The 14542-nt window shown below is 35.1% G+C and overlaps 1 protein-coding gene across 1 annotated transcript in view; it reads left to right on the forward strand.

The window, feature by feature from the left end:
* The window catches only part of NRG4 (neuregulin 4), a 160629-nt gene that overhangs the window by 76489 nt on the left and 69598 nt on the right, over positions 1-14542 (forward strand). Inside the window, exons 3-4 of the mRNA XM_058542163.1 lie at positions 624-688; positions 3168-3261. Coding sequence (XP_058398146.1) covers positions 679-688; positions 3168-3261 — 104 coding nt within the window. The 5' untranslated portion in view covers positions 624-678. The remainder of the gene's footprint in view (positions 1-623; positions 689-3167; positions 3262-14542) is intronic.

The raw sequence follows: 14542 nt of genomic DNA on the forward strand, positions 1-14542 counted from the left end.
TTTTTAAAAGAAAGGCCTTTGTAGATTCGTAAATGTAATGTGCAAACTACAGTAAACTTAAAAGTACTTTTATAAAAGTTTTCAAGTTTTTATAGAAATGTAAACCTTTTAAATGCTGTTAAAATTTTTTTTATAATATGTTTTTGACCATTTTCAATAAACTGAAAAATTAGAAGTTATTGATTCTATTTAAAAGTGAAATTAGAAACAGGCTTTATGAAAAAGTAAAAAAGTTCAGGTCATTCAATTTGATTTACTGACTCATCTTTCATATATAATCTCATATAGTATAATACTACATTAACAATGTTTATTAAAGGTAAAACTTATTAGAATTTTCTCCAGAGAGAGTTTTAAGATTACATTACATTATTTAGGCAGTGATTTATATTTAGTGCATTTATACTGTTTAATGTTGATTTTTTAGTTTTATCTATTCAGGATTTTTTTATTGATACGTAATAAGTATCTAAAAAAAATAGATGCTCTAACCAAAGAATTTTGTGACTAGCATATAAATGTCTTAATTATTTTCCTTATTTAAAAGTATATTGCTATTAGAATATTTGACATTTTATAATGCTCTTGAAAGAAGATAATTTTTCCTAAATTATTAATTTTAGGTGCTGTTTTCAACTCTCAACTTTTGATCAAGAATAAAACTATTTAAAAATTAAGATGCCAACAGGTAATTTCTTGTAAGTTTATACTTTTTTGTCAATGTGTGTCACATAGCAATAGAACAAAAAAAAAAGCATATTAACATAAGACTGTATTTTTCTCCATCTAAAATTGTTCCTGAAATCTGAAATACTTTGGTTTTGAAAGACCATCGTTTATAACATGAAATTATTTTATTTTAGACTTATATATTTTATCACTTTTTATAAACTGACAAATTCTACCTTACTCTATATCTGATATCAACTTTACAAATAAGTAAATGAAATCAGAATAAAAATAGATTCAGAGAGAGTGATTCAGGTTAGATGAGTATGCTTTACTGATAAAATACCAGATGTTAAGACGTGACTGGTTATAATCCTGTTAAAAACAAGGACATTAATTTCAGCTACAGGAAGCGTTCTATGGTAAAGTTACACTCCACCCTCAATGGAAAACCCTATGTGATGGCTCCAGTGATTCTGATGTAATGTAATGTTAATTGGGATTTTATTTGTTAGCCAAATTATTCCTGAAAATTGTAAGCATTATCTTATTAAAAATTGTTTGATTGTAAAGAAGCATGGCATTGGAAAAAAAAGAAAAAAATCTAAAAGAATTAGTTCTGGTTGGTTTACTTTCTTTTTTGTTTTTCCACTTAAATTCTTTGTGGTTCTGTTTTTATTTTTACATTTTTATACTTTTATAGTTCTAATGTGATGGTGAAACAGATTCTTCTCAATTCTAAAGTAAAAGGAAAGTTTTAAAATTTCAAATTCTGATGGTGGAGACATCTGGTTCAATAGCAATTGTATCCTAACAGGTTTTGATATCTTAGTGGCAAATAAATGTTAGATAAATTTTTTAAAATTAATATACTGGTTTTTTTAAATGCCAAATTGGAGTAATGCCATTTTCTTCTTCACATACGATTCTAGATTATTTTCTAGACAGAAACAATCAGGAACCAACAATGTGCAATTTTTTTTTTTTTTTTTGTGAGGAGGATTAGCCCTGAGCTAACATCCATGCCAATCCTCCTCCTTTTGCTGAGGAAGACTGGCCCCAGGCTAACATCCGTGCCCATCTTCCTCTACTTTATACGTGGGACACCTGCCACAGCATGGCTTTATGAGCAGTGCGTGGGTCGGTGCTTGGGATCCGGGGCTGAGAACCCCAGGGCCACCTAAGCGGAGCATGCAAACTTAACCACTATGCCACTGGGCCAGCCCAACAATGTGCAATTTTAAAGCAATACCCTTGCCCCTTCAAGACCGAAAGATAAAGTATTTAGCAATTTGCTCTTCTAACCATAAACAGTAGTATAATGACTCAATGAATTCTACTATGGTTATTTCTAAATTTCTCTATATAGTAGTTTTGGTGACCAGGAGTGAAAGGAAAAGGATTTTCCTTTTAAAAAGGGTAGGGGGGCAAGTAGAGACTGGAAGGAAGGAGCAGTACCAAAGGAGACAGGGAAGGCAAAAAGATAAAGAAGCATAAAGGAAAGGTCAAAGATAGAGAAGAAAGTAAGGATGGAGAAAGGAAGGAAGCAAGAGAGAAATGGAGATTTATTTTCTTAGTATTCTGGAAGTTTTGGCTGTATATCAAGCAATCAGTTAAGTTTTTAATTTTGCTTGAGAACTTTAGATATGTCTTTACAGTTACCAGCTATTACCTAAAATCCCCTTGCCTTATAAAACCTTATAAGATTTTTTTTTTGAGGAAGATTGGCCCTGCGCTAGCATCTGTTGCCAATCTTCCTCTTTTTCTTTTTTCTCCCCAAAGCCCCAGTACATAGTTGTACATCATAGTTGTAGAGTTGTAGCTCTTCTATATGGGACACCGCCTCAGCATGGCTTAATCAGCCATGAGTAGGTCCGTGCCCAGGATTTGAACCAGTGAACCCTAGGCTGCCAAAGCAGAATACTCAAACTTAACTGCTACGTGACCAGGCCGGCCCCTTATAAGATTGTTTTATTTTTGCTTTTTTGATGTTAAAATTTGATGTTAAAATTTAAATATAATTTTGGAAGTCAGAATTTATTTCAATTATCTAAATCTTTTTTCCCCACAGCAATTTCAGACTTTAATGTATTTGTATAACCTAAAAGGAAAGATAAGAACCTCAATACACCCTAGGGACAGAGAAACTCTAAGCAAAGCTGGGAATCTCTGTACTAAGGAGGAAGGCCACTGTTTATTTTAAGATCCTAATCACCTCCTTTTAACCTATTATAGAGATTCTCTATTTCTGTAATAGATATTATATATCCGTTATAATTAATGGCCATATCCTCAGGACAGATTAATTCTTCCCTCAAAGGGATAGAAGTCCCTACTGATCAAATAAGGAATAAGATTAATTCCTTCATTTTGAGAAACAATTGTTTATTCTAATTTTTAGAATTGTTACTTCAGTCTAAGATACTTAGTCCTTTTCCTTGTGTTATTAGAAAAACTTTAATTTACCTTTCTCTATTTCGTTTATGCATGTGTTTTAGATCACGAAGAGCCCTGTGGTGCCAGGCACAGGTCATTTTGCCTGAATGGGGGGATTTGTTATGTGATACCTACTATTCCCAGCCCCTTTTGTAGGTGAGTGAAATGGACTGGGGGGAGAGGGTAATTTATTTATTTTTATCATTTACTAACTTCTTTGAGAAGTGATAAATATTGAACAAAGAGGGTAAGATGAAAAAGTGTAAGGAACACTTCTCCATATTCTCATATATAGAACAAAATTATGCTTTAAAAACAAAACAAAGTAGAAAATCACAATCTCACTCAAAGTGTTTATTTTGAAAATTGGTAGAGGTAGTTTCAAGCCTAGTCAGATTTTTTAATAATACGTTTTAATGAACTCGCTAAGATTTTAGCAATTTAGGGAGGACAGTCTATGTTTAATATTACTGGCAAAAGAGCTAGAGAATTCACTAATATAAAAAAAGCCAACATGAGATATTTTGCTTTGAGTTTAGAATATATAAATACGTGATAACTGTGTTGGTACCAAAACTTCATTTGATATATTAAAAAGAAAATGAAAAGTTAAGTTTCTCTAATGGTGACAGCAAAAAAACCAAAAAACAACAAAGAAAGGAGTGTCTTAGCCACTATTGTTTTAAAATAATATGATTCACTTTGGAAGTATAGTTATAGCTAGTGATCAGTAAAAGACTTGAAGATAGTACTTGTATAGCTGGCTTCCTGTGAGTTTGGATGAATAGTATTTAAGGGAGATACAATAAACCTCTTAAATACTTCAGTTAGCAACATAGTACTACTGATGAAATCCATCGACTTTAGCAGAGCTAACACCTAAAGACCTCAAGATATTTTGTACCATGTGCATGGATTATTGTTTTTATTCTTTAACTGAATTGAGAGATATAGAATCTAGATTTAAGATCTTATAAATAAAATTTATAGTAAAAGTAAAAAATACTGGGATTTAGTCTGGAGGAGGGCAGGCAGAGAAATGACAATTATTTCAAGAAGTTTTTGGAAGTTTTCATATGGGGAATAGTGACTGGATATTTTTCCTCTCAAGTGAAAAAGGAAGGGGATAGAGGAACAAATCAACAATTATTTGCACCCACCAGGTGCCTCTAATTATTCTTTTTTATTTTTTAGTCTATTTACTGATATATAATTTATTTATGATAAACTACATTCATTTAAAGTGCACAACTGATGAATTTTGACAAATATTTATACCCATGAAACCAACACCACCGCAAAACACAGAACATTTCCATAACCCCTCAAAATTTCTTTGCTGCCCGTATTCTTTATTTACATTTTCATGTTTCATTCTCACAAAAAAACCTTAGAGAAGAGTGGGAGAGAGGACACCTAAGGAAATAGAAAACTAAGGGGAAAATGAGAAATTAACTGACTTGTCAAAAGTCAGACAACTAGGAATAAATTAAAGAAGTGGCCTTTGAGTACAACTCCCAAGGTTCACTTAATCTTATGATATATTCATTGTGAATTCTGTATAAAGGGATATGGCACCTGGCTTTCATAAAATGAAACCAAAATACTTATCAGAACAAATATATTCACCAATTAAAAGATACTAACATTTTGTATCTTGATCTTGGTGGTGGCTACATCTGTGAAAAGGCTATCCTTGCTCCACTGAATTGCCTTTGCACCTTTGTCAAATATCAATTGACCATATATGTGTGGCTCTATTTCTAGCCTGTTCTTTTCCATTGATCTGTATTTCTATCTTGCACCAATACCAAACAGGCTTGATAACTATAGCTTTATAATAAGTGCAGTCAGGTAATGTGCATCCTTAACTTTGTTTTTCAGCTTATTGATCTTTAGCCTTCTTTTCTAATAGACAGTATTTAATGTTAAAATTTTTCAAATACATTTTAGCTACATCCTACAAATTTTATAGTCTGTTGTTCAGTACTAAGTTTAAATTTTTTTCCATTATGATTTCTTCTTTAACCTATGGGGTTTTCTTAGTTATCCTTTAATATTTATATCTAATTTAATTGCATTGTATTCAGAGTACTTAGTCTGTGAAGCTGTACACTTAATATTTGTCTGTATACTAAATGTCTTATACTGCACTGAATAAGTTGAAGGAAAGAATTAAGAGTATTGAAATTTGGGGAATCGTTGAAATGGGAAGAAACCTAGTTCAGGCTGCTGTAGCAAAATACCATAGACTGGGTGACTTATAAACAACAGAAATATATTTCTCACAATTCTGAAGGACAGAAGTCTGAGATCAGGGTGCCAGCATGGTTGGGTTCTGGTAAGTGCCTGCTTCGTGGTTTGCAGATATACCTGGGTAGAACTTTTGACTGGCAGATTTATTTTCAGGAAGAGCTGGTTAAAGAGCCGACTATCAGACAGCAGAGCCATCAGATGACAGAATGAGGAGGACTTTTTTCTAGAGCACGACGTAAGCAAATTACAGAACACAGGCCAGATTGTTTTTGTACGACCCTTGAGCTAAGAATATTTTTTGCTTTTTAAAGGGTTGTGAAAAAAACAAGAAACATAAAAAAATACAGATGTCATGTGTTGGACCACACATGGCAGCAAGAGAGAGCTCTCTGGAGTCTCTTTTATAAGGGCACTAATCCCATTCGTGAGGGGTCCACCCTCATAACCTAATCACCTCCCAAAGGCCCTACCTCCTAATACCATCACATTGGGGTTAGGATTTCAACATATGAATTGGGGGGGAGGGACACAAACATTTAGTCCATACCACTAAGGTTGTCACTCTGCTTTTGTACTTTGAATAGATGCGTTTTTAGTTTATTTTCAAAAAGTTACCAATGAAAGAGAATGGGCTCCTTTGCTGGTAACCCATGCTGGGTTTAAGAATACTTCTAGTTTCTTTCTAATTTCAAACTTTAAGAGTAGTAGTTAAAGAGTAGATGAAACCATGTCTCATGGGTTTATGATGGATAGGGAAGGAAGCAAGGTCACCATATTGCACAATAGCAGGAGATTCTGTGGGATTAGCACTCTCTGTGCAGTGTGAATGGTGCACCCTAGAGCTGTTCAACAGCCTGGAAAGAAGTAAAGTCAGGGGGCAAAAGGGAGACTGAAAGAAAAGGAAGAAATATAGTGACTAAGGGTTCAGTGAAGTTGAATGGCAGATAAATTTTAAGTCATATAGTATTTTATAAAATAATTGCTTTCCAGTAATTTTAGGACAACATTTCTAATATAGCCCTATAGGTTGTAATAGCTATCTCTAAAGGTATATCCATGCCAACTCGTACTATTTCCTGCATTCCCTTTTTCCGTCAATGACAACCCAACTGTCTTGTCACTGAGAAACCCCAGACTCATCTTTGACTCTCTCATTGCTCCATTGTCCACTTGTCAAATCATAATTCTACCTTTGCAGTATGTCTCTCATCTCTCCAGTCCTCTATTCTTACTATCACTAGACTAGCTCAAACCTTCTTAACCTCTGCTTTGTCTATAGAAATAATTTCCTAACCAATTTTCTTGGATCCTAATTCTCATGACTACTTCTGCTAAAACAAAGCAGAAAAACTTAAGTGACAGCCCTCATACCTACCCATCCACCACCTATAGAATAAGGTCTCATGTTTTAGCATAGCTTTTAGAGTCTTTTATAGTTTGTCCCTAAACCACCTTTGTGGCCTTCTCTTCTTCCTTGGTCTGTGTTCTAACTAGAACCATTTACTGTTTATGTTACATATACTTTGCATTCTGTTGCCTGCCTTGAATATGTAACTGTTCTCCTGCCCCTTCTTCCTATCTAGGCATATTCAAATTTTACTTGCATTTTAAGGCCATCTCTTCCCTAATCCCTCACCCCATCACAAGTCTGAATTAATATCTCTCTGCTCTGAACAGAGAAATATGTGGAATTTATTACTTTATATTTTGTATCATTTATATACTCCTCTCCCTTTTTGGACTATAAATATCCCCCACTCCATCCCACCTCTTAGGAAAGTGCTTTGCCCATAGGAAACAACAATGTAAATAATTGTTGACTGAGTAGATAGTGAACTTTTAAAAATAATTCTATCTCTGACAGAGTGGTCAGTATATTTTTCTTGAGTGAAACGGGTAAGTGAATTAATAAAAAAAATACTTAGAAATACTGCAATAGTAATCAACAAGTATGCTTTATGAATTTAATTTAGTCTTACCATACATTGGTCTTTTTCCTCTTGTCTCTTTTTTCTTTTCTTCTTTGTACTTTCTTTCAAACCAGCGTACTCTGGTTTTTCTTATTTAATTTCTTTAGTTGGTTATTTAGCTCATTGGTTTCTTTTAAGCTAATATTTTATATTGAGGACTACATGATATCAGTTCTTTAGTGTTTGTTGAGATTTGCTTTGAAGCCTGGTTCATGTACAGTATTTTAAATGGTCTATGTGTACTAGAGAAGAATGTGGATTCTTTAATTGGTGGGTGAAAGGTTTTATATATGTACATTAGATCAAGCTTGTTATAATGTGCTGTTCAAATCTTTTATATCCTCGCTAATTTTTTATCTGCTTGATTTATCAATCACTGAAGAAGTATGTCAAAATTTCTCACTGTGGGGGCCGGCCCGGTGGCGCAAGCGGTTAAGTGCGCGCGCTCCGCTGCGGCGGCCCGGGGTTCGCTGGTTCGGATCCCGGGCGCGCACCGACGCACTGCTTGGCAAGCCATGCTGTGGCGGCGTCCCATATAAAGTGGAGGAAGATGGGCACAGATGTTAGCCCAGGGCTGTCTTCCTCAGCAAAAAAAGAGGAGGATTGGCGGATGTTAGCACAGGGCTGATCTCCTCACAAAAAAAAAAAAAAAAAAATTCTCACTGTGATTTTGGATCTTCAGCATCACAATTTCTGTTAATTTTTGCTTAAAATATTTTGAGGCAATGTTATTAAGCCCATATAAACTTAGAATGGTTATGTCTTCTGAAGTTTCCCTCTTATTGTAAATAGTGACCTTCTTTATCTCTAAATAATGTTTTTTGCCTTAGAATCTATTTCATCTGACATTATTGTAGCTATATCAGCTTTGATTTGTTGAGTATATGACTATTATACTTTTTTTTTCTTTCAACTTTTCATTGTGTGTCTATAAACACCTACAGTTAGTTGGACTTCTTCTTTTCTGTTTTTACTGGAATGATTTTTATTTTTCAACTCTACATTCCATTAACTTCATTTTCATTAACATGTCTTGAAATCAATTTAGTTGTGTCTGTCAGTTCTTTAATGAAGAGAAAAGAATAGAAAAAAAAGAAAACATTAGAGTAAATAGTGCATAATGAGTATAGGTATTATTTGTGGAACTTTTTTTTCAAGGGTGTGTGTGTGTGGGGTGTGTGTGTGTGTTTGGGATCACATCTAATTAGTAACCAAGGCTTGCCTGTATTATCTATGAAATTTATCTTTACTCCTCTATCCTCTTTGCTCTTTCCTTAGTATCATTTCCCTCCCAAAGTATTGCAGTAGCCTTCTTTCTTCTATCGTAGTCTCATTCACAGTGCTGCTGTAGTGATCTTCTAAAAGGTAGATCTGACTTTATCTTTTCTATTCACAAAATGTTTCAAGGGATTCCTGTGTCCTGCAGTATATCTCCAAATTTCTTAGCCTGACATTCAAGGCTGTTCATATCAGTCTGTTCTATTTGACATCCTCTCCTATAACTTCTTCATACATACCTTGAGTTCTAAACATCCTGACCTATGTGCAGGTTCCCAGACATGCTAAGCCTGACTCCATGCTTTGGCATATGCTAGCTCCCCTGCCTAAAATGGCTTTCCGCATTTGTCTTTGAAGTGAGCTAATTTATCACCTCTTCTGTGGAGCCTTCTTTATTCTAACAATGCAGTTTCAGGGGCTCTTTCTTTTGTACCCCTGTCATGCCTTGTGCATTTCATGCATACCTCTCTTATGCCTGATTAATATTTTAGTTGTTTATTTACAGTCTTCCTCAAAATTGTGAACACCTTGAGGGCAGAAATTTGCCATCTTTCTGTTTCTTGTACCTAGCAAAGTAAATAAATGAATGAGTAAGTGTAATGAGTGAGGGAAGAAACAGCTTATATCTACATACAAGTGATTACAGAAAGCTCAAATTTTAAATATTTTAGTAAAATGTACTATGTTATCTTAGCCCTATGATATCAGTAAATAACTTTTATGCAGTGATTATGGTTTTTTTTTTTTTTACCTTTTTTGTGGTTTTCAGTATATTTCATATAAAAAGAAAATGAAGCCATGTAAATGGCAGTATAAATATATATTTTACACACTATTTACTAACTGAAGTAGTGAATTGCACTTTACAAAAGTATGATTCTTATTCACTATAACACTTATTTTAGAGGTTTATATGAATTCTAGTATTTTTTCAAATTATCTTTTTTATTGTAGTAAAATATATATATGTATAGTTCAGTGACATTAAGTACATTCACATTGTTATGCAACCATTACCACTGTCCATCTCCAGAACCTTTTCATCATCCTAAACTGAAATTATACCCATTAAACAATAACTCCTCATTTCCCCTCCCTCCAGCCCCAGTAACCGTTGTTCTACTTTCTGTCTCTTTGAATTTGACTATTCTAGGAACCTCCTATAAGTGGAATCATACAATACTTAGCTTGTGTGTCTGGCTTATTTTACTCAGCATAAATGTCTTCAGGGTTCATCTATGTTGTAGCATGTTGTAGAATTTCCTTCCTTTTTAAAGCTGAATGATATTCCATTGTATGTATATAGCATTTATCCATTTTTGAATTGGGTTGCATTTTATTTGTGTTGTTGAGTTTTAGTTTTCTATAGATTCTGAGTATTAGTCCTTTATCAGATATATAATTTACACATGTTTTATACCATCCTGTGGATTGCCTTTTTACTCTCGACTGTGTCATTTGATGCACAAAAGATTTTATTCACAAGTCCAATTTGTCTAATTTTTCTTTCATTGCCTTGTGCTTTGATGTCATATCCAAGAAATCACTGCTAAATCCTGTCATGAAGCTTTTCCCCTCTGTTTTTTTCCTGAGAGTTTTACAGTTTTGGCTCTTATGTTAAGGGCTTTGATGTATTTTGATTTAGTTTTTGTATATGGTGTTAAGGTAAGGTCTTTTGCATGTGAATATCCAGTTTTCCCAGTACCATTTGTAGAAAAGACTACTCTTTCCCCATTGAATGGTCTTGGCACCCTTGTCAAATTGACCATATGTGTGAGAGTTTATTTCTGGGTTCGCTATTTTATTCCCTTGGTCTATATGTTTGTCTTTTTTTTTTTTTTTTTAAAGATTTTATTTATTTATTTTCCCCCCAAAGCCCCAGTAGATTGTTGTATGTCATAGCTGCACATCCTTCTAGTTGCTGTATGTGGGATGCGGCCTCAGCATGGCCGGAGAAGCGGTGCGTCAGTGCACGCCCGGGATCCGAACCCGGGTCGCCAGCAGCTGAGCGCGTGCACTTAACCGCTAAGCCACGGGGCCGGCCCTATATGTTTGTCTTTATGCCAGTACCACATTGTTTTGATTACGGTAGCTTTGTAGTAAGTTTTGAACTTGGGAAGTGTTAGCCCTCCAACTTTGTTCTTCTTCACGATTGTTTCGTCTGTTCAGAGTCCCTTGAAATTTCATGTGAATTTTAGAATGGGTTTTTCTATTTCTGCGAAAAACATCTACTTGATTTTTATCAGATTGTCTTGAGTATTTATATAGGTAGTTATTTTTTTTAATGTGTCAGACATTGTGTCTGAAAACTGTAGAAATATTTTAAGGCTCTTGATGATATTATCTTCCTTTAGAGAGGATTTACATAAACTTCTGGAAGATGGTTAGAGGCACTAGTAATCATAGATTACTTAATCCAGTCGGTAATTGAGATTATTCAAAGCAGAGCTTCAGCTTCTGCATGGACTAGTCTATCTGTTTTTTCATTTTGTCTAAGATAAATTTTGCAATCAGCTTGTCAGCTTTCAAAAAATCCTGCAAGGATTTTGATTGGGATTAAATCTTTAGGTCAAATATGAGAATTACCATCTTAATAAAGTTGAGGACTTCCAATTCATGTTATGTACCTTGATTTATTTGTCGTCTTTTTTTTTTTAATAATTTTATTTATTTTTTTTCCCCCAAAGCCCCAGTAGATAGTTGTACATCATAGTTTCACATCCTTCTAGTTGCTGTATGTGGGACGCGGCCTCAGCATGGCCGGAGAAGCGGCGCATCGGTGCGCGCCCGGGATCTGAACCCGGGCCGCCAGCAGCGGAGCGCACGCACTTAACCACTAAGCTGCGGGGCCAGCCCTATTCATGTGTTCTTATATTTCTTTCTTGTGCTATCTATTATGTAGTCTTAGTGTGGTGGTCTTGCATATCTTTCATTAGTTTTTTTAAAATAGGTATTTTAATGTTTTTGGATGATATTTTTAATGGCATTTTAAAAATTCATTTTCAAATGCTAACTACTTGTATATGGAAATAAATTATTTTTGTACTGATTTGAGGTGTAATGATCTTGATGAATTCACTTATTCGTTATGATAGTTGCATATGTACATAGTCCTAAAGAATCTAAAGTCTTGTCACCTTTGAAAATGACACTTATACTTCTTTCTATCCAATCTTTATATCTTTTATTTCTTTTTTCTTGCTACATTGCACTGGCTAGAATCTATAGTATATTTGTTGAATAGAAGTGGTAAGAGTGCTACTCCTTGTCTTATTTCTGACCCCAAGGAAAGAAAGCTCAATATTTCATCATTAAGGGCCGGCCCCGTGGCTTAGCGGTTAAGTGTGCACGCTCCGCTGCTGGTGGCCTGGGTTCGCATCCCGGGCGCACACCGATTCACTGCTTCTCCGACCATGCTGAGGCGGTATCCCACATACAGCAACTAGAAGGATGTGCAACTACGACATACAACTATCTACTGGGGCTTTGAGGGAAAAATAAATAAATAAATAAAATTATAAAAAAAAAAATTTCATCGTTAAGTATAAACTACCTTTATAGGGTAGATTTTTTGTTAGTATCCTTCAACAGATTAAATAAGTGCCCTTCTAGTCTTTGCTGAGAGTTTTATCATGAATAGGTTTTTTATTTTATCAAATGCTTTTTTCCATACCTATCAAAATAGTAATACGATTTTCTTCTTTCATTTGACTAATGTGGTAAATTACGTTAATTTTTACAGCTTTGTTATTATATGTTTAAGGTATATTTTATACCTATATTAAAGCATATTTGAAGTACCCATATTTAAAGTGTACTATTTGAGTTTTGACGTAAGTATGGAGCCATGAAACGGCAATCAAGATAATGCGTATATCCATAACCTCAAAGTTTCCTAATGCACCTCTTTTCCTACATCCCCGTATTCTCAAGCAAACACCTATCTGCTTATTGTCACTATTGATTGGTTTGCAGTAGCTAGAATTTGATATAAATGTTGTTAAACAATATGAACTCTTTATAGGGTAATGCTAGCCTCACAGAATGAGTTGGAAAGTGTTCCCACCTCTGCAGTTTTCTGGAAGAGTTTGTGTAGGGTTTGTAATATTTCTTCCTTAAATATTTGGTTGAATTCACAAATGAAGCTATCTGGGCCTAGAGTTTTATTTATGGGAAGATTTTTAAATATAAATTCAGTGCTGTTGGTAGATGTAAGGTTATTTAAAAGATCTATTTCTTCTTGAGTAATCTGTAGTAGTTTGTGCCTTTCAAGGAATAATTCCATTTCATCCAAGTAGTTAAATTTATTAGCATAAAGTCATTCTTAATAGTCCCTAATTTAGTATAAAATTTTAAATTGATAAAAGGGAATTAACTATTTACAGGGGTAAAGAGATCTCTAAAGAATACAGGAGTAGGAGATGCAGGGAGCAGTTGCTACCTCTAAGCTGAGGGAGAGTACCCAAGGAAGGAAAAAACTTGGGAGACACTCCAATGCTGAGATTCAGATCTTGATGGAGAGGATGTGGCTGTGGCCCACTGGATGGTGGAGAAATTCTCAGGCTCAAGGCTATTAAGCCAAAAGTCACCCTCTGGACTCCTGGTAAGTCTCACAGCGGGGCTGCTTGCTAGTGTGTGACCAAGACCTGCTGGGGTGCTGTAGAAACTTTCTGGAGGGTTTGTATCACTGCATCTACTGAAGGAAGCCTCCAGCTGGCCATCACAACACAAGAACAAGAAGAAAAGCCCCTTCTTCCAGTGTCCCTCCAGTGCTCTTTACTGACGAAGCCTAACATAGTGTCAACTGGGCAAAGGAGAAAGGTTACATATTCAAGTCCCAGTTTCACAAAACTGGGTAGATTTAGAGGTGAGAGTCAATAATTTGATAACTGGCATATCCCTCCTTTGGATACTCAGCTTCTGTATGCACCTTCTACACGCATTTGAACTTTTGCACACCAAGAAATTCTCACACTTTCCCCAAATAAGAGGCATCCAGTCCCAACAGTAATTGTTTTCATAGCTGGAAATATTAATTACTCCTCAGATATAGTCATAATGCAACTGAACACACTGTTATATAAAGACTAATTGCTAAGATTAACCCTAGTAATCTCAAGAAAGAGAAGAAGAAAATGGTTAATATATCCAAATAAATACGTACACATAACAAGCAGAAAAGATACATATTACAGTCCTTTTTGTAATTAATTTGTTACTAGACCATTAGATGATAATTATGGCTTCCTTCTTCCACTACCCATTCCATATTTCCCTTGTCTTCAACCATAACCTCAGTAGGTTTCTTAGGGCAAATAGAGTGACCCAAACCTTCTTTCCTGAGGGATCTGAGTTCTCAATACTCCTGCCTCTTTTTTGATTGCTGTAATTTGCTATTAACCTCTGCTATTGTGAATAGGCAAATTGAGAGTATTAAGAGGCACTCCAAAGAATTTCCTGGGTTCTGGGTATAGTGTTCCTTTCCCCTGTTATATACCAACAACCCAGTTTCCTCTTGGTAATTGAGATCAACCACTCAAGCCAACAGAGTAACCCCCTCTTCTTCCTTTTGGTGCAGTGGCATGAGGAGCCCAAAATGACCAGATAGAAGTCATCTTTCAATTGAATAGACCACTGTTGTATTCCCTGATGGGATCATTATCCTCTTGGGAACTAGGATCTCTGAACACCATAGGCGTGAAGCTCAAAATTGTTAAGATGGGAATAAAAAGTTTAGCAAGTGGGTTATTAGATGTAATAGTGAAGCCACTATCAATTCCACCTCTTGATTCCCAGACTCATGCATTCTGACTTTGGGGGAGACAGCACCATATGATGATCTCTAATTCAAAGCGTATACCATATCCTGTAAGATGGAACCCCATCCCTTCAGGGTTTTTTCTCCCAATGGCATCATTTTGTTTTTAATTATG

This window comes from Diceros bicornis, chromosome 5 (genome assembly GCF_020826845.1).
Source record: "Diceros bicornis minor isolate mBicDic1 chromosome 5, mDicBic1.mat.cur, whole genome shotgun sequence".
Classification (NCBI taxonomy): domain Eukaryota; kingdom Metazoa; phylum Chordata; class Mammalia; order Perissodactyla; family Rhinocerotidae; genus Diceros; species Diceros bicornis.